General features: G+C 40.3%; 1 protein-coding gene across 16 annotated transcripts in view; it reads left to right on the top strand.

The window, feature by feature from the left end:
• The window catches only part of PPP2R2B (protein phosphatase 2 regulatory subunit Bbeta), a 439,907-nt gene that overhangs the window by 363,802 nt on the left and 51,475 nt on the right, over positions 1-24,630 (top strand). For all 16 annotated transcript variants that reach the window (XM_038530532.1, XM_038530535.1, XM_038530529.1 and 13 more), the window contains one exon: positions 22,990-23,167. In XM_038530532.1, coding sequence (XP_038386460.1) covers positions 22,990-23,167 — 178 coding nt within the window. The remainder of the gene's footprint in view (positions 1-22,989; positions 23,168-24,630) is intronic.

The raw sequence follows: 24,630 nt of genomic DNA, 5'->3' as shown, positions 1-24,630 counted from the left end.
CCATTTCTTTGTGTCATCTTGAATCTCTTTCATTAGTGTTTTATAATCTTCATTTATTCCTAGATATTTTATTTTTTGGAAGCAGTTGTAAATGGGATTGCTTTCTTAATTTCACTTTCTGCTGCTTTATTATTAGCGTATAGGAATGCAACAGATTTCTCTACATTTATTTTGTATCCTGAATTCATTTATCAGTTCTAGTAGATTTTTGGTGGACTCTTTTTATATACTGTTATATATATACAGTATGCTATCATCCGTAGATAGCAAGAGTCTTACTTCTTCCTTACCAATTCAGATGCATTTTATTCCTTTTTGTTGTCTGATTACTGTGGCTAGGACTTCCATTACTATGTTGAATAAAAGTGGTGAGAGTGGACATCCATGTCTTGTTCCTGACCTTAGGGGAAAAGCTCTCAGTTTTTCCTCACTGAGTATGATGTTGGCTGTGAATTTTTCATATATGGCCTTTATTATGTTAAGATATGTTCCCTTGAGACCTGCCTTGCAGAGGGTTTTTATTGTGAATGGAGATGTACTTTGTCAAGTGCTTTTTCTGTGTCTATTGAAATTATTATATGGTTTTTATGTATTCTCTTTGTGATGTGATGTATCTTATTGATTGTTTTATGAATAGTAAACCACCCTTGTCTGTGATTTGTTTAATTTATTGTTGGATTTGGTTTACTAATATTTTGTTGAGGATTTTTGCATCTGTATTCATCAGAGATATTGGCCTGTAGTACTCTTTTTTTGTAATATCTTTATCTGGTTTTGATATCAGGATGATACTGGCCTCATAGAATGAATTTGGAAGTTTTCTTTCCTCTTCTAGTTTTGGAATAGTTTGAGGACACTAGGTACTAACTCTTCTTTAAATGTTTGGTAGGATTTGTCTGTGAAGCTGTCTGGTCCTAGACTTTTATTTTTAGGAGGTTTTTTATTACTAACACAATTTCATTAGGGTATTTAGTCTGTTCACGTTTTCTGTTTCTGCTTTAGTCTTGGTAGGTTTTTTTCTTAGTGTTTATTTTTATAACATTCTTCAATGTTTTTTTTTTTTCAATTCAAAGAAAACTGTATTTTCATGTATTGCTGTAATGTAAAGTTCCCTACCAGAATTAATTTAGTTAACTAAAAAGCAAATTCATTTAAAGAACATGCTAAGTAAGTAATAGTCTGGGTAAAGCAGATAAGGTAAAAAAAAAAATCGAAGAAGTTTTTCAAAATGAAGATACTCAAGCCTTACCCCAGACCAAGTGAATTTGAGTTCCAAAGTGTAAATCTGAGCAATCTGTATTTTCTGCTTCTCTTTAAGATGTGTCAAGTGGTTCTGATAAAAAATCAGCTTAGAAATCTCTGAATGAGAAAAATTTCCAATTTTCCTTTCTGTAATTTTTTCACTTCAATCAACAAACATTTGCTCAGTACCTACTGTGTGTAATGCTGTATTTCCTGGATGCTGAGAACAGAATGGAAAACAATACAGTAGTAGACCCTACCTCCATTGAGCTTATTTACATTCTAGTAGAAGTTCGTAAATACTGTGTTCCCTTTTAGCTTCCTTAAGAAAGTTGCTCCTATGCTAAATCACAGCCTTAAAGCTTATTCAATTGTCATAACTTTGTGGACACTAGTTGTGTTTCTGGCATTGAGTTTCCTGTAGAGCGAAAGTCTGAAGCCAGTCTTTATTTTTACCTCTTGTACTTGACTCATTTTAAAGATCTGTGTAACCCATAGATATTCTTTATGTTTGAAGTAACATAACTTCACTAATAACTTGGTATTAAACTTCCTCTGCCCATTTTTCTTGGATTATTATACCCTTTCCATCTTTTTAATCTTGAATTTGAGTCTTTACTTTTATAAGTTTTTATAAATACATTTTACATTTTTTTAGATTCACTTCTTTTGATCTTTTCATAACTAACAATTATACATACATTGGATCCTTGTGTATATATAATCTATTCTTCATTGATTTTTATATCTTTGTACTTTTTCATTTTGTTTTGTGATATATCCTCAAGTCTATAAAGCATGTTGATAACTCTGATTTCCACATTTTCTCTGTTTGAGTATAGTTGTTTCAAGGCAGCTTGTATCTATAACTTGTTTTATTTTCTATTCTATTACCTTTCTGTGTTCTGCTAGTTTATTTCTAACCTATATCCATCACTATGATGTAAAAAGCTTCCCGATTGCTATTCCTACATTCAGTCACTCCTCCACCCCAACAACCTGATAACCACAAACACTTAGAAGGAATTTATAGTTTTTAGAAAATATTTTTATTTATCCATTTGAGAGAGAAAGAGGAAGAGAAAGAGAGTGTGCACAAGCAGGGGAGGAAGGAGAAGTGGAAGCAGGCTCCCCACTGAGCAGAACGCCCATGCAGGGCTTGATCCTAGGACTGGAAGATCATGACCCAAGCCGAAGGCAGATGCTCAGGCGCCTCTAGAAGGAGCTTTTAAAAGTGCAAATAAGATCTCTCCCTTCTCTTTTAGTAGCCTCCATTGGTTTCTCTTATCACTTAGAATGAATTCCAAAGTCCTTATCATGACTTACTGGAGCCCCATTATTGGTTCCTGCCTACAAATTATTTGATGATTTTCTTGTTTTATCTTCTCAATTTCTGAGTATATAATAGCACCTTGCATTTGGTAAGTGCTCAATAAAGTAAGTGCTCAATAAATATTGCTTATAAATAGTTATATTAACGTTTTAAAATATTAGAATATTGTATGCTATCTAGTCCTTGGCAAAAGAAGATAGAATACCTGTAGTATAAGCCACTGAAGAGCTTGAAACATATCAAGATTTTAGAGTCCCTGACATAGTATGTTTGTATACTATGTCATAGTAGTATGACATAGAGTCCCTGACATAGAAAAAGTATGTTTCATGAATTCAGATTGTGTTTAGATCCTATCTCTGCTGATCCTAACCAAATGGCCTCATGACTATGTCATTTAACTTCACTGAATCTCAATTCTGTTTATAAAACAATATCAATTGTGTGGGATTTTTGTGAAGCCTAAAGGATCTAATGGCATATGGGAAACAGTAGGTATTTGTAAAAGGGTCAGTGAAGTGACAGTTTTAAAGAGGCTAGGTTCCAAAGTCATTCCAAAGTCATCCCCTAATGCAAGAGTCAAGTTTGTTCAAAAATATCCTTGAAAAATCCCTTACATCATCCCTAAAGATATATTATACATAGTTTTTGTAAACCCTATACAATATGTATATATATAAATATGTACCATATGAAGAATAGTTTGTAATATAAAGCTATACAAAAAATCTGAAAGGCCATTTATGAAAAACACTGGTTTTTTTGTTTGTTTGTTTGTTAAGAGAGGGAGAGAGAAAGGGGGCAGGTGGATTGGGCAGATGGAGAGGGAGAGAGAGAACCTTAAGCAGGCTCGGCACCCAGCATGGAATCCGACACAGGGCTCAATCTCACAATCCTGAGATCATGATCTGAGCCAAAATCAGGAGTCAGCCACTTAACCAACTAAGCCACCCAGGAGCCCCAAGACTGCTTTAAACCTTAGTAGCTCATTCAGCATATCAAGATGCTAGGAGATGAGATCCATAGTCAGTCAGTCAGAGGAAAGAGCAGATTGATTATGGCCATCTCATACTTATGCAGGGTTTCTATCCATTGAGGGGAATGCAGTCACAGCAGTCAACATTATTTAAATTTGTTTCCTTCCCTCGTTTTTCTGTTTTATGCTAAGCATATATAGTTGAATCCACATATTAATGCAATTCAGTATATAATAATTATTCCTAGATTAGATGCAAAATGGATTCTCAAAAAAATATGGAGTAAGTGGAAGTCAGGTGGAGTAATTTGGTGTTCAACTACAGTGATTTTAAATGAACTGCATATTTGTCCTATTTTCCATCTGTATGATTAGTTTTTCCTTCCTTTTAACTGTTAGCCTCAGAGATTTATGGTTTTTAAAGGACTCCCCTGCTTTGGCTATTTGAGAATATAACTCATATTCCTCCCTTAAGGAAGAAAAGAAAATTAATGGAGTTTATAGTTCTGTGAGTTAGCCTCAAAGGCTATAAGCTCCATCTTTGCATCCTTCCTCCTCCCCACCATTATATAGGCTCACATTTTGCAAAACTAGGGGACAAAGGAGAGGTCAGGAATGAGTAAGGAAATGAATGGCAACCTTACAAACTTAAGGGGAATAGTTCTAAAAGGGTACAGAGTTCTAAAAGGACAAAGCATAGTGCTGGTACACGGAGAGAGAAAATCTTACCATTCATGTATAGAATGTGAAAAGAGGAAGCAAATGTAGAGAAAAATATCCCAGAGTCCTCGTGAATAATAATATAGAAGTGTTAGTTAAGGAGCTCCTGGGTGGCTCAGTCAGTTAAGTGTCTGCCTTCGGCTCAGGGCATGATCTCAGGGCCCTGGGATGGAGCCTTGCATCAGGCTCTCTGCTCAGCGAGGAACCTGCTTCACTCTCTTCTACTCCCCCTGCTTGTGTTCTTTCTCTTGGTCAAATAAATAAATAAAATCATTTTTTTTAAAAAGTGTTAGTAGAACCAGATAGGCCTAAGTCATCCAAAATAGTAATGTTGTTCTGAAAGAAGTAATTACCAAATCTTATTCAGGATAAACTCTTATTCTAATACGCTTTAACAATCTAGCCTAAAAAAGTATGTGATTGCCATAGACAAGTCACAACTTGTACAATTGTTAGGGAATAGAGGGAAAATGGTAAGATAGAGTTAAAGAAATGGGTTCAGGTTCATTGCCTAAAGAAGATTGAAGGGCAGCATAACAGGATTCCAAACACAATAAATTTTCTATCCAGGGAGTAGTGACCAATTGTGTTTTGCTCTTGAACGAGAGACTGTCAGAAGTCTGAATTATAATACTAGGAGCTTTAGTCAGGAAATGATTCCAAGAAGGCCGTCAAAATAGTGCCAGGTTGAAAGAGGAAGTTAGAAAATTCACCATTTTCTACAGGACTCTTTAAATGCCAGATTTTCCACTGGGTTGAGTAGATATGTGGCATGAGGAATAAGGGGAGTTCTGTTAACTGGCACAGTCAGAACGTGGGAAGACTTTTTAGAAAGGCTTAATCGGAAGTGAGGCATGGAGGTGACTATAAACATGATATGTACAAGGGTAGAGGTGAGATGCCTTTACAAGGATGACTCTTCCATTCTTCCTACTTTATTCCCTCCTCTCCTTTATAATAGTCGTGAGCATTTGGTTTGAAAGTATAATAGAGATAGGACTAGAGGGACTCATTGGAAGCCACAGTCAGACTTACAAACAGATGGAGTTAACTTTTGCTGGTGAGGAGAGGAAAAAGGGCCAGACATCCAGGGAGAAGCAGGTTAATAGACCAGGCAGCCCCAGGGGTGCCTAGATGGCTCAGCTGGCTAAGGGTCCAACTCTTGGTTTAGGCTCAGGCCATGATCTCAGAGTTGTGGGGTCCAGCCCTGCATTGGGCTTCTCACTCAGCAGGAAGTCTGTCTGCCCCTCCTCCCACTCACTCTCGGGCACATGCACCTCTCTTCTCTCAAAAACTAGCAAAACTTATCCTCCAGAGCTATCTCTTTCCTCACCCACTTTACATAACAGTTTTATTTTCTGGGATTATTACATTTCCAATTCAACCCTGCCGTTGGAGAATGGAAGATTTCAGGTACCTCCAACTTTGCAGCCAAACTACAGGGCATTATCCTGTCCTCTTCGCGTTCCTAACTCATTCACCCATCGTCTTCATTATCCAGAAAATCCAATTATCTGGAATCCATAAATCATTAATTTCATACACTCACACACATACCATTTCCCCACCCCTGTATTTCACTTTTAAGAGAAAGAGGTAAATCCTGGATGAGGCAGGGAGAATTTAGGAACTCATACTCAAGTTAAAAACAGTCAGTAGTAGAGAAGATATTTGACTTGATTGATACTCATTTATTTAAAAAGAAAAAAAAGGCCTAGCAATTTTAATTGATCATGCGATATGGACTAAGAGAGAAGTAAATCAATTTTAAACTAAGGGAGAGACGGTTGGGTGGCTCAGCGGTTTAGCCTGCCTTTGGCCCAAGGCGTGATCCTGGAGTCCGGGGATCGAGTCCCACATCGGGCTCCCTGAATGGAGCCTGCTTCTCCCTCTCCCTGTGTCTCTGCCTCTCTCTGTGTGTGTCTCATGAATAAATAAATAAAATCTTAAAAAAAAAAAAAAACAACTAAGGGGAAAAACACATGTCTTGTGTAGAAGAATACAGATCCCTTTATGTTCTGAGCTGACAGGTGTGTTCAGTAAAGCAAAGCTTCAGTAGGGGTGAACAGCCCTGACCATTGGTGGGGTGTGAAGATGGGGTCTAGGTATAGCTATATTAACAAGGAATAGGATGGATTGAGAGCTGGCCTCAAATATCTGAAGTGCTTCTGCGTGGAAGAAGCGAGTGGCCTGGCTCTTTGATGACCTAGGGAACTAATAGGTAGACAGTTAACGAAAGAAGATTTGAGCTCATAGGAATGAGGAAGTTGTGCTCATTTGAGCCACTTCAATTTTCCCAGGAAGAGTCTGGTGCAGACTAAGAATCCTAAGAATCCTGCCCTGGCAGGACATTAGACATAAGGATTTCTCTGCTTTTCCTTTTTTTTTTTTTTATGCTCCAAAATTAACACATAGTTACAGAAACAGGTCAAATCATACTAACTCATACTAAATCCATATTACTTGTTTGCTGTGTGTCTTCCCATACCTTTCTCTTTGCCTACACAAACACATATTAACATTCGTAGATGGATATGACTTTGTTATGTTTTTCATACAAAATCGAGACCATACTATACACATTACACTGCTCAGTAATATTAGCATCTCTTCAGGTCAATTCTTCTCTGAAATAGCAGCAGATATTTTAAAGCATGGGTGCACTACCAGTTGTTAAATCATCCCCTAATTGATAAACAGTTGGGTTGTTTCTAGATTTTGCTACAATGCAATTATAACTAACAATGCTGCAATAAATGTTCACAAACGTGTATTATCAGAAGCTAATGTTTTGTTTTTGTAGTTTTCATTAGAGTTTGCTAAATTAAAAGATGTGTACATTATTTTGTTTTAATAGCTACTCCAGATCACCTTCTGAAAATCTTTGTTGCTCTTCAGAATCCCACCGGCAAGTGCCTGTTTCTTCCTGCCATTTCTAGGATAGGGTATTATTAGTCATTGTAACTTTTACCCATACTAGTGGAGGTACTGCAGACAAGAGAGTGTAGTGTAGTCCTTAGGGGTAAGGATGCTCTTGGCTAGAATATAAAAGTACCTATCTCAGCTCTAGCACATTCTATCTGTGCAACTTTAAGCTAAAGTTTAAGGTAAAGACATGTACCTGCTTTATGTCTGTTATCCCCCTTTGTAAAGATATGAATACCTACCCCATAAAATTGTTATGAGTATTAAATGAGTTAATAGTGATAAAGATAGAACAGTGGCTAGCATATAGTAAATTTTTTAAATAAGTAAAAATTAAAGATTAATAAGATTAATCTTCTATAAGATTAAAGATTCACAAATTTAAATTACATCTCCTCGACAACTAATAAGGCTGGGCATATTTCTGTATATTTCCTGGTCATTCGGTTTTCACTTCCAACTCTGTTCATATCCTTTGCCCATTTTTTTACTGAGTGTCTTTTTATCAGGTTTTAGGAACTCTGCATATTTAGAATAGTAACCTTTTGCTGCCATTTTTGGAAATCATAAATGAAATCCTTCTTATTTGTTTATTTGTTTATTTAAAACAGAGTTTAAACCTCAATCAAGGGGCTCAGTGGTTGAGCAGGTGCCTTGGGCTCAGGTCATGATCCCGGGGTCTTGGGATCAAGTCCTGCATCAGGCTCCCCACAGGGAGCCTGCTTCTCCCTCTGCTGTGTCTCTGCCTCTCTCTGTGTCTCTCATGAATAAATAAATAAAATTCTTTAAAAAAAAAACCTCAATCAGTACAAAACCATAAAAATAATTTTAAATTCATGTAGTCTCATACGAAATATAATCATTGTTGCAAGTTTATTGTATGAAATCCTTCCATCTAACCCCTCGGACTCATTGGCTCTCACCCTTGGTTCTACATATGGTCAGTTAGGGGACTTTTTAAAATACCAGTACTTGGGTTCCACTTCACAGGCATTCTGACTTAACTGATCAGTGGTCAGGCCCAGGCATCAGCTAGCTAGCTAGCTAGCTAGCTAGTTAGTTAGTTAGTTAGTTAGTTAGTTAATTTATTTATTTATTTTTGGCATCAGCTTTTAATAAGAAACCTCGATTGATTCTGATAGGCAGCCAGGAATGGGAACCAGAGGATGCACTTCTGAAAGGTGATTCATTAAGTCAATTGTTCCTAACTTGTGGCATCATTAGTAATCACTACCGCCATCTGTTGGCGGGAGGCAGCTTTCGCCATGTAGCTATTTGTAAAGCTATTTGTGCATGTCTAGGAAAGGCCATGTTTCAAAGTTCTTTGTACACCTCCACATCTTTTCAGTGTCATGACCTCTTAGACGTAACTTCCAAGTCTAAGATTCTTGACGTAAATATCAAATTTGTATTTCTCTTCTTGGTTTATATATTCTGCAGGAATGAATAACAGAATGTGATATGATGCTCCTGAGGTATTGTCAGTCTTTGGTCATCAAAGACTCAGCGATGTTTATGCTAATCACTGATAGAAGAAAGTGTGTGGACAGATTTTAGAAATACTTTTATCAGTAGGAGTTGAAAGACAAAAAACAGTTTTGCGATTAATTTAACCAAACTAATCAGAAATTACACCACTGCCTCTTCCCATCCCATCTCCTTCCCCACCTATAGGCGTTAATTGAAATTTTCCCCTACTGGGATATTTTAAGATGTCTCCTTTTTTCCTGCAGAATTACACAATGTGAAACATCAAGGGAAATAACAGGAAAGGCAGTGAATAGGGAAACATGCTTTGAGAAATAGCAGTGTTGGCAGAAAATGGAAGTGTCTGGGAGAAAAAAAAATAAGATAAAATTGGCAGAATTACAGGCTGCTGCATGGACTGGTAATTAGATAGTGAGTTTATCTTCTGAGGGAAAGATATTTTTCCTGTCTTTTCCATAGAGAGGCCAAAAGAAGTCAAAGACACTAAGAGCATGAAATTGTTCGTCTGCCATTAAAACTATCTTTGATGCATTGGGTTTAAAATACATATATTAATTCCTCAGGCAGTTTTTATGGGTTTTGTGTTGTTCTTACAGCTGGTAATAGAGGATAAGACTTTCATGTATATAAAAGTATTTATATATGTGTGTATACATAAGTATATAAAATATATGTGTGTATATGTATCTACAGGAGTATTTATGTATATAGGGGTGTGTGTATTTTTAATTCCAAACATCTCTGTGAATGAACAGAAACTCTTTGCTGCATATTGTGTAAGTTAATACTGGGTTTCTTTTCTCTATCCTAGATTTAGAGATTGTATCTGATGGATTTCCTTAGAAAGCTGGGTTTCTCAACCTCAGAACTATTGATTTGGGGGCCAGATAATTATTTGTCACTAGGAGCTATCCTTACATCATTGAGCATTTAGCATCATCCTTGGCCTCCTCCTGCTAGTTGCCAGTAGCATAGACCCAATTGTGACAACCAAAAATATCTCCAGATTTGTCAAATGGTAAAATTCCCCTCAATTAAGAAGCACTGATTTAGAGGACACTATGGTCCTGCTTTTTGTTTTTTGTTTGTTTTAAAGATTTATTTATTTATTCATGAGAGACACAGAGGGGGCGGGGGGACAGAGACACAGGCAAAGGGAGAAGCAGGCTCCATGCAGGGAGCCAGAAGGGGACTTGATCCCAGGTCTCCAGGATCAGGCCCTGGGCTGAAGGCGTTGCTAAACCTCTGGGCCACCGGGGCTGCCCTGGTCCTGCTTTTTGGAGGTGAATTTTCACTTCCTTAAAAACAATTTAACTAATTCCCCAATCTAAATTAGAGCACCCCCCCCCTTTTTTTTAATGAAACAGTATTTTTTTCTCTCTCGAGACATTATACATCTCTTTATTGCATCAGTGACACTTGAGGACAGGATTATCTACCTTGAGACCTTAATGTCTTTCTTTTCTTTTAGACTTTAAGTGCCACAACTAATCTGTTTTGTTCAGTCTATACACGTACCACCTAGAGCAGTGATTGGCACTTAATGTTTGTCAAATGAAAGAATATAATTCTCAGATATTTAAGAACCTGAAGCACAAAGCCTGACTTGGTCCAAAGGGGTTTTTCCTCTAAGGCATATTTCAATCTACATGACAAAGCCAGTAAAAGAAATCAGGGCCATATTGAGGCTGTTGAAGGGTGTGATCAGGGAAATCTAAAAATTATATTATTTGGATAGGATTCCCTGGGGGTTTGGCGGGGTGCTCTTGAGTGGCAGTTTCATTCTGGAAACAGCTCTGATATGTCGCTGTAAGCCAGAGCCAACCTATCGCTCTTGCTTTTTAAACTCTATCCACCATTGGTCCATGGAGGAAACAAGTTTTTTGACCAGGGTGAGACTTAATGCTTCATTAAGTCTCTTAAAGAACATGCCCCAGGACCAGGAAAGATGCGCCTGTGGAAAATAAACGGCAGTGCTGACAGCACAAGAGACCTTCAAATGCTTCTTTTCATGTTTTTAAAAAATGGAATTAAGATGCATATTTTTTAAAATGAAAAATGACTGGCATTCTTCCCACTGAAAATGGGAAGTAATTTAATTTGTTAGTGGTTTATTTTATTTGACAGTCTTTGTACATACTCGATTTGGTTTGTTACACTGAATTACCCTTTAATAATGGGTACACGTAATGCCAGACTCTGCCCCCCAGGTTGGTTTGATAATTGGATGAACGACCATATTGTTCCAAGGTTTTCATGACAATGTGGACAGAAGCTATTTGGAAAACTCCTAACCAGAAAAGCCTTCAGCTGTTTTGGATTTTTTTTTTTCTTATGAAGTTAATTGCTACCCAGTGAATAATCATCCCACTAGCTACTTTTCCTGAGCCATGCTGAATTCTCTAATCATGACTGAATTCCCTAGAAGGGATGCCTAAACCCCAGAGCCAATAGAAAAAGTCCTAAAATCTTCCCTCAGCAGTCTCAGAAAGGACCATATTTTTACAATTGCAAGTTAATGGTAAGAATTCTAATAGTAGCAAACATAGAAGTAAGACTGCCAAGTTCAAGGGCAGCTTCACAACTTAATAGCTGTATAACCTTGAATAAGCATTATGATTTCTGTTGTTTTAGAATCCACGTCTGGAAAGTGGGAACAATACTAGCACCTACCTCTTAAGGTCATTGTGTAGGTTCAGTAGCATGGTATGCATAAAGTGCTCAGCACAATCCTGGCCAAAGTAGGTTCTCCATAAGTGTTTCTTCCTTATTAGATGGTATGCATCAGGCCCTGTGCTAAGTTTTCTCAAAAAAGCTACTGAGAGTTGCTATCTCTAACATTTTAGAAGGCACCAGGGCCCCAGGACCATGTGGCTAGTAAATGGCTCACCCAGGATTCAAGCCCAGTGCTTTTTGTTTTTTATTTATTCATTTATTCGAGAGAGGCAGAGACACAGGCAGAGGGAAAAGCAGGCTCCCCACAGGGAGCCCAATGTGGGACTCGATCCCAGGTCTCCAGGGTCACAGCCTGGGCCGAAGGGAGGCGCCAAACCGCTGGGCCACCCGGGCAACCCTCAAGCCCAGTTCTACTTCAGAAATTCTCTTATACCATACAACTTCAGATTTTGTGTTTGTGTACCCCAGTTTGAAAACCTGTGTACATTTCTGAGGTACACAGGTTTATAAGTAGACTAAGTATTTTCCATCATAATGGTATATAATTATTGAAGATGATTACAGGAGTATTTCGAACATAGGTGGTTTAATTTAAAATTATATCACCTTTTTAATGCATCCACTAGAATTTAAATACCATCTTAACTGGATACCCACTACTATCCATTAAAAGAATACATGAGCAAATTCTTTAAAAGTCAGAACTTTACATTGCTTTTCTTCTTGAAACATGTATTTTCACTTCCCCCAAATAAATGTTAAAAGCCTTTTTAAAAAAATCATTTCTGAAATAAAAAAAAATCATTTCTGTAGCAAGAATAGGTCCCACCCAATGAATGTATGACTGTAACGGTTTAAAATTCTATTGTGAATATAATTGTTTCTAAAATTAATAGAATACAGTTGACCTGAATGACATAGACATATAATTCTGACAAATAATAATTAAATATAAAATGTAAAACTTTATTAGAAATTCATACCATCTTGAGCTATGGCTGGTGACATTTGTGGGACACTGATTAAAGGCATTATCCAGTTATCTCTCCGAGAAGTGTTTATAGTTCACCACAATAAGATTGAAGATGGGTGAATGTATTTCTTCTGTGTTTTTCTATTTGCAAAGAGAAGGAGACTTAGGCTGTGGGTATCTCCTGAGATGATTTGGTTTCAGAAAGGAAAATATGTGTAAGTTAGATATGGGGAAATGGTTGCCTTTTTTTTTTTTTAAGGAGAGGGATGCAGGTCAAGGGAGAGAAAATTCCAAGCAGGCTCCACATCCAGCACAGAGCCCAATGTGGGATCTAAACTCAAAACTCTTGAGATCACGACCTGAGCAATAATCAAAAATCAGATGCTTAATGGGCTGAGGCACCCAGGTGCTCCAAGAGGGTTGCTCTTAATTTTTTTAAGACTTTATTTATTTATTCATGAGAGACACTCAGAGAGAGAGAGGCAGAGACACGGGCAGAGGGAGATGCAGGCTCCATGCAAGAAGCCTAATGTGGACGATCCCGGGACTCCAGGATCATGCCCTGGGCCGAAGGCAGGCACTAAACTGCTGAGCCACTCAGGGATCCCCGAGGGTTGCTTTTAAAACTCCATGTAGTTGTTGGGAAGCCATCCCATACTCCTGTTTGAAGAGAGCTGCTCTGCCACAAATCTATGATCCTTGGAACAAGGAGCCTTACCCAATGGCTCTCCATTTTTAAGATGACCTACTCACTCTTCCTTGACACTGAAGTCTTGAGTTCTTCTTAACTTTGGCTTTGTCCTAAGCTTATAGTAATTGTCATTGGAGGGCCATGAAGGATTTTTCTTGAAGAAAGCCCAGAGAGAAGCATGGTGGCCAACTTGAAGTTAGGTTGGGATCTGTAACTCCTAGATTCTCCACCTGCCTAACCACTTACTGATTCTAGATGGGATAGGATACTCACCCCAATTCTCCACTCAGCCTTACACCTGTGGTCCCAAGCACCAGGGTCATGGTTTCCTTTCACCAAGGAGGAGGTAGACAGCTCTCATCTGTTTATTTTCTGTGTCAAACAGCAGCCATGATTTCAGCTTCCCCAAAGGGCTTGTTAGGAACAAAAAGAAAAGGTAGGAGAGTTCATATAATATCTGCCTCCAGTAAGATTCCTGAAGATCCTCTGTGTGGTAACTGCCTAGCATGTAATAAATGCTCAATGCATGGTTATTGAAGGCTTTATTTGGGGCCAGTATGTGGTCATAACATTACCATAAGTACTTCCTAAGTGATGACATGGAGACCACCTAACCCATGACTCTAATGTATCCTATCAGTCCCAATATCAAATAATCTGAACTATTGGGAGTGGTGGGGAGCATCTGTTGAACATTGAGAAAAAGATATGGAGCAAGCATGGATTTAAATTGATAGCATTTTTTTCCAAAAAAAAAAAAAAACCCCATAATGCCAATTATGTTAACTGTTCTTGACAACCAAGGGTATTCAAATGTTTGTCTGCCGAACTCAAACATATTTAAGCCACTGTTATCGATCAGCTAAAATCCATTCACATCCTTCTACACCTGACCATCTCTCTCTTCCTTCTGCATGACTCCATCTTCTCTCTGCTCTTTTTACCTCCTATCACACCATCTCTTCTCTCTGAGCCTTGCCTTGAGTCTGTCAACTTGCTGGGGCACTGGAGGTTGCCATGGTAAACACAGCTGTTGTTTTTTCTCTGTGAAGAGTCAGTGCATGAAGGCACTTGAGTCCTCACCTCTAGCCTCTCCCTGCTGTGCATTTTCACAGATGTCATTTCAAGTGGGGGCCTCAGGGGCTTCAGGATTCTGCACAGCTTTCCTTGTGTATCTCTGAAGGGGGGCTTTGTGACCCGCAGACACCTGCTTAGGTGCTGTGGAAGATTGTGAAGAATCGCCTGTGTGGTCACCAAATAAGCCAAATGACAGCAACATTCATTTTGTTAGTAAATGGGTTCTGGGAACTGAAAGATGATCTTGTATTTTCCAAGAGGAGAGGCAGGGAAGATAATGAGAAAGTAGCCAAGGCAAGAAGACTGAAGGAGGGGTGGGGAGAGACAGAAGGAGTGGTGAGAGGGCGAGTGAGCAAGGAGTTCCTGAGCAGGAAGGGGGTGTGTATTGGATAGCTACCTGCGCCTCCCTGAATCTTCCTTACCCCTCACAGTCACATCTGTGATCCAGCACTAACTACTGATCTGACATCTGCTGCAATTGCTCGCTTCCAAACTCCTCTCTGGCCACAAAGATTCCTTCCTGTTCCTCCTATATCATAACCTCAAGTTCCAGTGTCATGCTCCAACCTCAGGTGCTCAAACTTTTGTACCTGTTCTTCCCTCTGCTACGAATACTCTTCCCCAGACGGCCATAAGGCTCCCTCCCTCACTGCATTCAGATCTCCACTCAAAAGTCATGCTGTAAGAGAGGCCTTCCAAAAACATCCCACCTCAAGTTGCACCCTATCCACTGTCTACCACCTTACCCAATCCAGGCTTTCTCCATGTCTAATACAGAATAGGGACTTAAGTATTTGTTGAGCCAATAGTTAAGTCACGGATACCCTCCTTCAGAAACATGTGGAGTCACATACTTACACACCTGTTTTTGTTCTCTCCTGCCTAAGCCTTTGCATGTGCTGGTCCCTCTGATTAAAGCATGATCCCTTCTCCTCCCACACCCTACTCTGCCTGATGGAGTCCTACAAACCCTTTGCACCCTGTCTGGTTTCATCACTCAACCCTCCCCTTTCGAGGTCTCCCTTGACCTCCCCAGGTAGACACAGAACCCATTCAACTAGAACAGCCTGGACAGTACCTACTGACCTTCATCACGGCACAGATCCCCTGCATTGGCATGTCTCTTTATTATCTATGTCCCACACACCCCTCTGTGCTCTTCCAGAGCCCAGAATAGAGCTCAGCGGAGGGCTTAGACTCCAGAGTCAAGAGAACCAGGCATGCGTACCAGCTGTGTGACTTTATACAAATTACTTAACCTCTGGCCTCAGTAGCCTCACTTGTGCAATAGGGATCATAATATCTACCAAACTAAATCATGGGATACTGATGATTATCAGTACTGATGAGAATTCCCTGATGTGTTGCTGAAATAATACATCATACTAAAACATACTAAGGCCCACAGCAAATATTCTCAAGCCCACAGCAAATATCATTCTCAATGGGGAAGCACTGGGAGCCTTTCCCCTAAGATCAGGAACAAGACAGGGATGTCCACTCTCACCACTGCTATTCAACATAGTACTGGAAGTCCTAGCCTAAGCAATCAGACAACAAAAAGACATTAAAGGCATTCAAATTGGCAAAGAAGAAGTCAAACTCTCCCTCTTCGCCGATGACATGATACTCTACATAGAAAGCCCAAAAGTCTCCACCCCAAGATTGCTAGAACTCATACAGCAATTTGGTAGCGTGGCAGGATACAAAATCAATGCCCAGAAATCAGTGGCATTTCTATACACTAACAATGAGACTGAAGAAAGAGAAATTAAGGAGTCAATCCCATTTACAATTGCACCCAAAAGCATAAGATACCTAGGAATAAACCTAACCAAAGAGGTAAAGGATCTATACCCTAAAAACTATAGAACACTTCTGAAAGAAATTGAGGAAGACACAAAGAGATGGAAAAATATTCCATGCTCATGGACTGGCAGAATTAATATTGTGAAAATGTCAATGTTACCGAGGGCAATTTACACGTTTAATGCAATCCCTATCAAAATACCATGGACTTTCTTCAGAGAGTTAGAACAAATTATTTTAAGATTCATGTAGAATCAGAAAAGACCCTGAATAGCCAGGGGAATTTTAAAAAAGAAAACCATATCTGGGGGCATCACAATGCCAGATTTCAGGTTGTACTACAAAGCTGTGGTCATCAAGACAGTGTGTACTGGCACAAAAACAGACACATAGATCAATGGAACAGAATAGAGAACCCAGAAGTGGACCCTGAACTTTATGGTCAACTAATATTCGATAAAGGAGGAAAGACTATCCACTGGAAGAAAGACAGTCTCTTCAATAAATGGTGCTGGGAAAATTGGACATCCACATGCAGAAGAATGAAACTAGACCACTCTCTTTCACCATACACAAAGATAAACTCAAAATGGATGAAAGATCTAAATGTGAGACAAGATTCCATCAAAATCCTAGAGGAGAACACAGGCAACACCCTTTTTGAACTCAGCCACAGTAACTTCTTGCAAGATACATCCACGAAGGCAAAAGAAACAAAAGCAAAAATGAACTATTAGGACTTCATCAAGATAGAAGCTCTTGCACAGCAAAGGATACAGTCAACAAAACTAAAAGACAACCTACAGAATGGGAGGAGATATTTGCAAATGACGTATCAGATAAAGGGCTAGTTTCCAAGATCTATAAAGAACTTATTAAACTCAACACCAAAGAAACCAACAATCCAATCATGAAATGGGCAAAAGACATGAACAGAAATCTCACAGAGGAAGACATTAGACATGGCCAACATGCACATGAGAAAATGCTCTGCATCACTTGCCATCAGGGAAATACAAATCAAAACCACAATGAGATACCACCTCATACCAGTGAGAATGGGGAAAATTAACAAGGCAGGAAACCACAAATGTTGGAGAGGATGCGGAGAAAAGGGAACCCTCTTACACTGTTGGTGGGAATGTGAACTGGTGCAGCCACTCTGGAAAACTGTGTGGAGGTTCCTCAAAGAGTTAAAAATAGACTTGCCCTACAACCCAGCAATTGCACTGTTGGGGATTTACCCCAAAGATACAGATGCAATGAAACGCCAGGACACCTGCACCCCAATGTTTCTAGCAGCAATGTCCACAATAGCCAAACTGTGGAAGGAGCCTCGGTGTCCATCGAAAGATGAATGGATAAAGAAGATGTGGTTTATGTATACAATGGAATATTACTCAGCCATTAGAAATGACAAATACCCACCATCTGCTTCAACATGGTTGGAATTGGAGGGTATTATGCTGAGTGAAGTAAGTCAATCGGAGAAGGACAAACATTGTATGTTCTCATTCATTTGGGGAATATAAATAATAGTGAAAGGGAATATAAGGGAAGGGAGAAGTGTGTGGGAAATATCAGAAAGGGAGACAGAACATAAAGACTCCTAACTCTGGGAAACGAACTAGGGGTGGTGGAAGGGGAGGAGGGCGGGGGGTGGGGGTGAATGGGTGACGGGCACTGAGGGGGGCACTTGATGGGATGAGCACTGGGTGTTATTCTGTATGTTGGTAAATTGAACACCAATAAAAAATAAATTTATTATTTAAAAAAATAGAGTGAAAATTAAAGAAAAAGAAAAAATAAATAAAACATACTAAGCCATCAGCTGAGTAAGAGGATAGTGAGTGGAGAGTACACTATTTGAGATATGGTGGGCATGACATGGAAGCTTCTCTCAAGGATCCCTCTCTCAAGGGATGATAATTGAACAGAGACCTCAGTGATGAGAGGGAGGCAGCTATGTGGTTCTTGGGGCTCTTTGCATCCCACTAGTATTACAGACAGGAGCTATCTCTGTAGGCTTTACAGCTGGTTAGACTCTGAGACTCTCTTGGGAGATGGGACCTTATTGGGCTGATTTTCTAATACAGTGTTGGGTGTCTTGGCCAACTGGGCTAATGCGTTCCTCCTTTAGAATCAGGCTCAGGGAGATGAGGTGAAATGGAATCCAGATGCAGAAGGAATTGGAGGTACTGAGAGAGGGATGTGAGGGAAATCCAACAGTGCACCACAGACCCACCTGAGCCCTCTGAGGGCCAAGGATGCTCTTCTCATTGAAAGTACAATCCAGCACTCACCATGTCTCAGAGTTGATTTTAGCCTCGTCCCCTACCTGCTGACATGGCTCAGAAAGGAGGCTTTGAACTATAAGCTAAAGGTCCTGGCTTAATCCTGGGTTTTGTCCAGTTCTGGTTCTGACATTTGGCAAAAGGAAGGCTCTGGTTCTATGGAGAATGGTTCAGGCACATGGTATGGGGAGCAGAGGAAGCTCTGGGATGGGAGGTAGAGACCTGGAGTGTACCTGGGTAACCATGGCTAAGGCACCTCTGTGGGTCTTGATTTTGTCATCTGCATATTGTAGGTATTGCCTGGGTCAGTAGTTTTCAAATTCTCCTTAATCACAGAAATATTAATTTAAGCAAGATATGATTGAGAATACAAACACGTACTATCAAGAGTGATGGAGAAGGTAAAACCTAGACAGCCACAGCCGCTCATTAAATTCCCCTCCACATAAAAAATAATAATAATTAATTAAATAAATAAATAAATAAATTCCCCTCCACATCACACACATGCACACACAGGATGGTCTTTGAAAAAGACTCTAAGCACCCTTCTAAGATTCTTTATTCTGTGACCCAGTGTCACATCTACATACCAGAGTCTTTCCAAAGTAATAAGCTAAACTGTTTGCAGTAATGGAGACTTGATGGTTTTTGACCTGCAAAAATGGCAATTTCATATTTCCCTCTAATAGTTTCATCTGCAACAGTATGCTCACTCGGGAACCAAACTGCCTAGGTTCCACTCCTCAGCTTACTCTCTGTGTGACATTGAACAGAATACTTCACCTCCCTGAACCTCCGCTGTAAAATGGGCAAACCGAAGAACCTTCCCCAGGCCTGTGCCCAGAGAAGGCAGAGGGCTGCAGAGCCCTGGACTTGGGGCAGGGGATCTCTGACAGTGTGACTGGCACACAGCATGGAAGCCCTCCTTGAATATTGTATAGAGAAAGCCCTAATGAGGGCCTGTGGGCCCAACTTGAAGCATTGTGTCCTACTCTTCTCCCTGTCTAGCCCTGAAGACAGTATGTAGCCAGAGCAAATAACACACAGAGTCCCAATAGGGCTTCCTGGCCAGTCATGCTGTCCAGATTGAATCTCCTTCTTCCTTTCTGGGAAGGGCATCACTAGGCAGTGGACAGGCCTTGACCTGGGCAAGAGAATGGTGCTGGAATACCATGGATGACATTCATCCTTCCGCCTTATCTGGGTAACGCATTAGTGGCTCCCTCCCCAGACACCTCCATGGAGCCTTCCCCATTAAGTGGTACATCATGGAATATGTCAGACTGAATTAGCAGGCAGGCCCGTCACGTTAAGCTGATGCTCTGGGCTGGCAGTTCCCACTTTGTAATGCCTCTTGATCCTGGCTGTCACGCTCCCTCCCTGTCACCACAGCCATGGGAAGCCTCTGCAGACAACGCGCAGTAAGGAAGGATGTTCAGGGAAGGGTTTAGGAGAAGCCACAGGAAGTCCTTGCAGATTGCATTTCTTCTGTGGCACTGGGAAGCCTGTTTTGAGTTCTGCTACCTCGGGGTAGGTGCAGAGGAAGCACAGATAGCCCTCATAAGCTCCAGGTGGGGTGTTCCTTTATGACAGACTATAAAAGCGTGGCATGTGTTGTTGAAAGCACACAGCATAGTCACCCTGATTCAAATACCAGGAACACCTACAACACCTAATTGAGGATTCTAGAGGCAGCCTAAGTACAAAACTCGATGACTACCACTACAGTTGTCATCAGTAATACTGTCGATGCCATAAATACTTCTGCCAGCTTATTCATGTGACATATGGAGCATTTATCACTTCCCGCCATGTATGATATAAGAGTGTAGTGTGAGACAGTGGAAGGAGCACAGCTTTACAGTCAGGTAGGCTCTGGTATTAAAATCCGACGATGCCTCATAACTCCTACGGCCTCCTATTGCTGGGCAACCCTAGGCAGTGACTTCGCCTCTCTGAGCCTGACCTTTGTCTCTGTAAAAGTACTTACACTCATACCTATTTCACAGAGCTGTTGAAAGAATTAGCAGAGGTAATAAATACTTTATACTAGCAGAAGTATAAAGAATGACCCAGAGTAGTAAATGCCTAAGAAATATTTGTGGGGAGAGTTCCCAAAAGCAGAGTAATATTTTTTTATCCATTACAAAGCCTTGACTCAGATGTACTCTTTGATGGTATCACCTTTCTTTCCAAATTTTTGCTTCATTTAGCCTCTTATTCTCCACTGTATATCAGGAATGATCTCAAAACTTTAATCGTATCACAATCATTGGAGATCTTTTTATTTCTGCCCATTTCCTTAACAATAATGGCAAAAATCTTTGGGGGGGGGCTTGCCTCTGACCTACCCTGTTACTTTGGCTCTTACCATGGTTTCCATCACTTTCTCTGTTTCACCCACATTGACCTATCAGCCCTTCATTCTTGGCCCTACCCCCACTCTAGGACCTTTGCACATGCTATTTTCTCCAACTGGAACATTCTTCCCTCCCCAAATAAACCAGCAGTAGTATTTATGGCATCGACAGTATTACTGATGACAACTGTAGTGGTAGTCATCGAGTTTTGTACTTAGGCTGCCTCTAGAAGCCTCAATTAGGTGTTGTAGGTGTTCCTGGTATTTGAATCAGGGTGACTATGCTGTGTGTTTTCAACAACACATGCCACGCTTTTGTAGTCTGTCATTAAGGAACATCCCACCTGGAGCTTATGAGGGCTATCTGTGCTTCCTCTGCACCCACCCTGAGGTAGCAGAGCTCAAAACAGGTTTCCCAGTGCCAACAGGACTTCCTGTGGCTTCTCCTGGACCAGCAAACCTCTCTCATCCCTTGCAGTCATCCATCCCATACTTTCTCAGCAATGGCTCCCTGGGCCTCCCTGATCATGTTAAATCCCCCCTTTGCATGATATCCTCTCCTTTGCGGCACTTACTGTATTTTATTATGATATGACTTCGTGTCTACCTCCTCCATCTAGACCAGCTGGATGAAGGCAGGAACTGTCTGGTTTTGCTCACTACTTGTATCCCCCAGGATCTTGCAGTCAAATGCTCAACCACTGCCCCAGGACCTTGTATAGAGCCCAATAAAAGTTTCTGAAAGGGTGAGAAGAAGGGTGAACCAAATGGCATATTATCTCCACAGATCCCAACCCCCCTTCCTGATAACTTTCAGATAGTATCCTGAGAACCCAGAAGGGACAGGTTAACCACCCATGGTTACACAGCCGTTAGGTTTGTCGTGAATCTGTGATGAGAACCCAGGTCTTCCAGTTCTTGCCATCCCCGAGCTTATGCTCTAAAACCATTATCCATAATTGGAGTGGAAGTCTCACAAAGACTTTCCTTCCCCTCCCTTTCCTGGTGTTCAGAGGATACCTGGTTCTTCCTATATCCACATTGAAAGCCACCTCTGCCTTCCAGGATATATAGCACCACAGCTACATAGGACTCTGATTCCCTGAATTATTTATTCAATTTTAAAACTCTCTCAAAAGTGTGAGGGACCTAAGCTCCTTCAAGACCAAACTGGGAGAATTCTGTTTTGTAAAAGGTTATACTGTTGAAGTGAGTACACTTCACAGAATGTAACCTTTGCTTCTGTCCTCTTCCCCTCACCCCCTGGGTTGAAACAAATCCAGAAATTAAAGTCTTCATTGACCACCTGGAAGCAAATCAGTCAGCAAATCTGCTCAGTTGCAAAAGATGACTTTTTTGAAAGGGAAATAGCTGTTGGTTAAGGACCACATCTGGTGTTTTGTGTTTGTGTTTGTTTTGTTTTGCTTTTAGTCTATCCCCTGTCAGGCATTGGTGTTCTTTCTCACTTTCTCAGGAGCCAGTTGGCCCAGGTGTAGTCAGAAGTGCCCTTGAATTCAAAGAGGGAGTCAGAAGAGTGATGAATCTTTGTTCATATTTGGCAGGAAGAGCTTCATGTGTGGGAATCGATTTAACGGCCTGATTCTTTGACCCACAGGAAAGAAAACATTTGCTCGAATATTCTTATTTACTCATTCAACAAATAATCACTGAGTACACCTTATATATCAGTAAGATGACCACATACTTTATTGTCCAGACTAGGACAGTTTTGTTGTGAAAGTAGGTATTTTGTAGTTGGTACACAAAGACAACAGGTATAAACCAAGATTTTTCCAGGTAAAACAGGATGTCAATGAGTGCTGTCTATATTAATGGCTAAATTTGGGCTATTAGAATCTTGGGTGGTTATATATTTTCCCAAAATCCCCGTAAAGATTGAAGAAAAAGCCAGGATGGCGTCTAGACCTCCTAAGCCCTGAAGTATAAATTTAGATCAAAGTTGAACTACATATTTCTAAAATTTGCCCACAACTTCCTTTTTAAACTATACTTCATGTTGAAAACAAACAAGCAAGCAGCTTGGAACAACAGCTCAGAAAGCTAATGACCACACAGTAGATTCTAAGTTCAGTTCCCCCAGGATGAGGCCACCTAGAGGGGCCAGGAAGAAAGCTTAGAATCTATAAAAGATGAAATTGCCCATGAGGGCTAAGTGATGGTGACAGCTTTTGAGAAAGAAGTAAACCTGAAAGGAGTAGAAGGAAAAAAAATAAAACTAAAAGGGAGAGAGGAAACAGGAACATGTGATTTATCAGTCTTCTGATAGTTTTCAGGCTTCTCTAAATTCAAGTTTTTGAATGTGATTATGATTTTGTGTGTGATGATAAAAGACATCAACATGCATACTTTTTCCCTCATGAAGAGCTTTGATTCTGAAGTGATTTGTTTCTCTTCCATCCCAGGTGCCTGTCCTGAGACCCATGGACTTGATGGTGGAGGCCACCCCGCGAAGAGTATTTGCCAACGCACACACATATCACATCAACTCTATATCAGTCAACAGCGACTATGAAACCTATATGTCAGCTGATGACCTGAGGATTAACCTATGGAACTTTGAAATAACCAATCAAAGTTTTAGTATCCTTTACTGGGGGCCAATAACCAGTTGATTTGAATCATAAGTATTCAGGTGTGAGCAGGCTTGGGGGGAAGTAGAAGAGAAAGAAGCAATCACAACCACAACTCCTAGAACTTGTGGTGAACTGTTCCCTTGTAAACTATGTTGGCATCCATCCTTCATCCTAACAAACTTAGAGAAGTATTGACTTACTGAAGTAGTAGTCCAGGACTACCTCTGGGTTGGAACTCTGCATCAGTTCGTTTACACAAAGTCATTTGCGTGTCATGAATTAAAGTCAGTTGCAACTTTATCCACTATGATATAAGACCCCAGAATTCAGTTAGGGTTCCTTCCTCTTGTGAAAGGATTTATAAATGGTCTGTATGGGCAGCATGGACCACAGGTACACATGAGAGGGTTTTCATTCTGTCAACATAGTGAAAATAATACTGGCTGCCATTTATTGAATTCTAAGCACCACCATACATAGAACCTCATTTTGAGAAGTGCACATATCATAATTTTACAGCCTGATGGCTTTCCACAGGGCACACCTGTTTAACCAGCATCCAGATCAATAAACCAAACTTTATTAGCAATCCTCACATCCCTATCATGCTTCCTTCTAGTCTTCATACACCAAAGGTACATTTGATATAACAACCCCCTGATATAAATATTACTATCCCCTATTTAGCTAAAATCCAGTGACATCAAGAAGATTGTTAAATGAGTATTTGAGCCCACATCTTAATCCCGTTATAAAGACCCCGTTTCATAATATAGATGGGTCATTTATTCACTACCTATCCTGTGGTCCATCCCACCACAAACCTGACTCTTCATTTGAATGCCCATTCTCGGGTAATGATTTCTCTACCCATGCAGCTAAGCACCTGACCTGGGAGTCAGTATTTTTTTTCTCTCACTCACCAGCCTCCCTACTCCTGACCCAATCTATGAGCCCTCTAGTGCTTACTCTGAAATATATCTCAAAGCCACCCCTTGCTCTCCCTCTCCACTCCTACCACCCTACACTAGCATAGGCCGCTGTCCCTTCATCTGTGTGACTGCAATAATCTCCTGCTTAGTCTCCCTTTTTTTCTTGATCTTCTACATAGTTCATGTTCCCATAACAGTCAGAGTGGACCTTTCAGATACCTTCAGTATCTAAGTTATCATTCTTCCCCAGCTTAAAACATTCTAATAACTCCCCAATGGATTTAGGATAAAATCCAATTTCTTTACCTTGAGCTACAAGGTTCTACATGATCTGGGCCCTGCCTCCCTCTTTGATATCCAGTCATAGCACTCTCCAGGATTCTCTCTACTTCAGCCAACTCACCTCTTTTCTGTTCCTGGATAAACCTTGATCTCATGTCTCTTCTTTATGTTTGCTGTTCCGTCTTTCTGGGATACTTTGTCCCCGAAATTCACATGACTAACTACATGTTCAGCATTCAGACTTCAATCTAACATT

The sequence above is a fragment of the Canis lupus genome, chromosome 2, assembly GCF_011100685.1.
Source record: "Canis lupus familiaris isolate Mischka breed German Shepherd chromosome 2, alternate assembly UU_Cfam_GSD_1.0, whole genome shotgun sequence".
NCBI classification, from domain to species: domain Eukaryota; kingdom Metazoa; phylum Chordata; class Mammalia; order Carnivora; family Canidae; genus Canis; species Canis lupus.
Note: the sequence above shows the minus strand (reverse complement) of the source record. Positions and strands in the feature narration are given on the sequence as shown.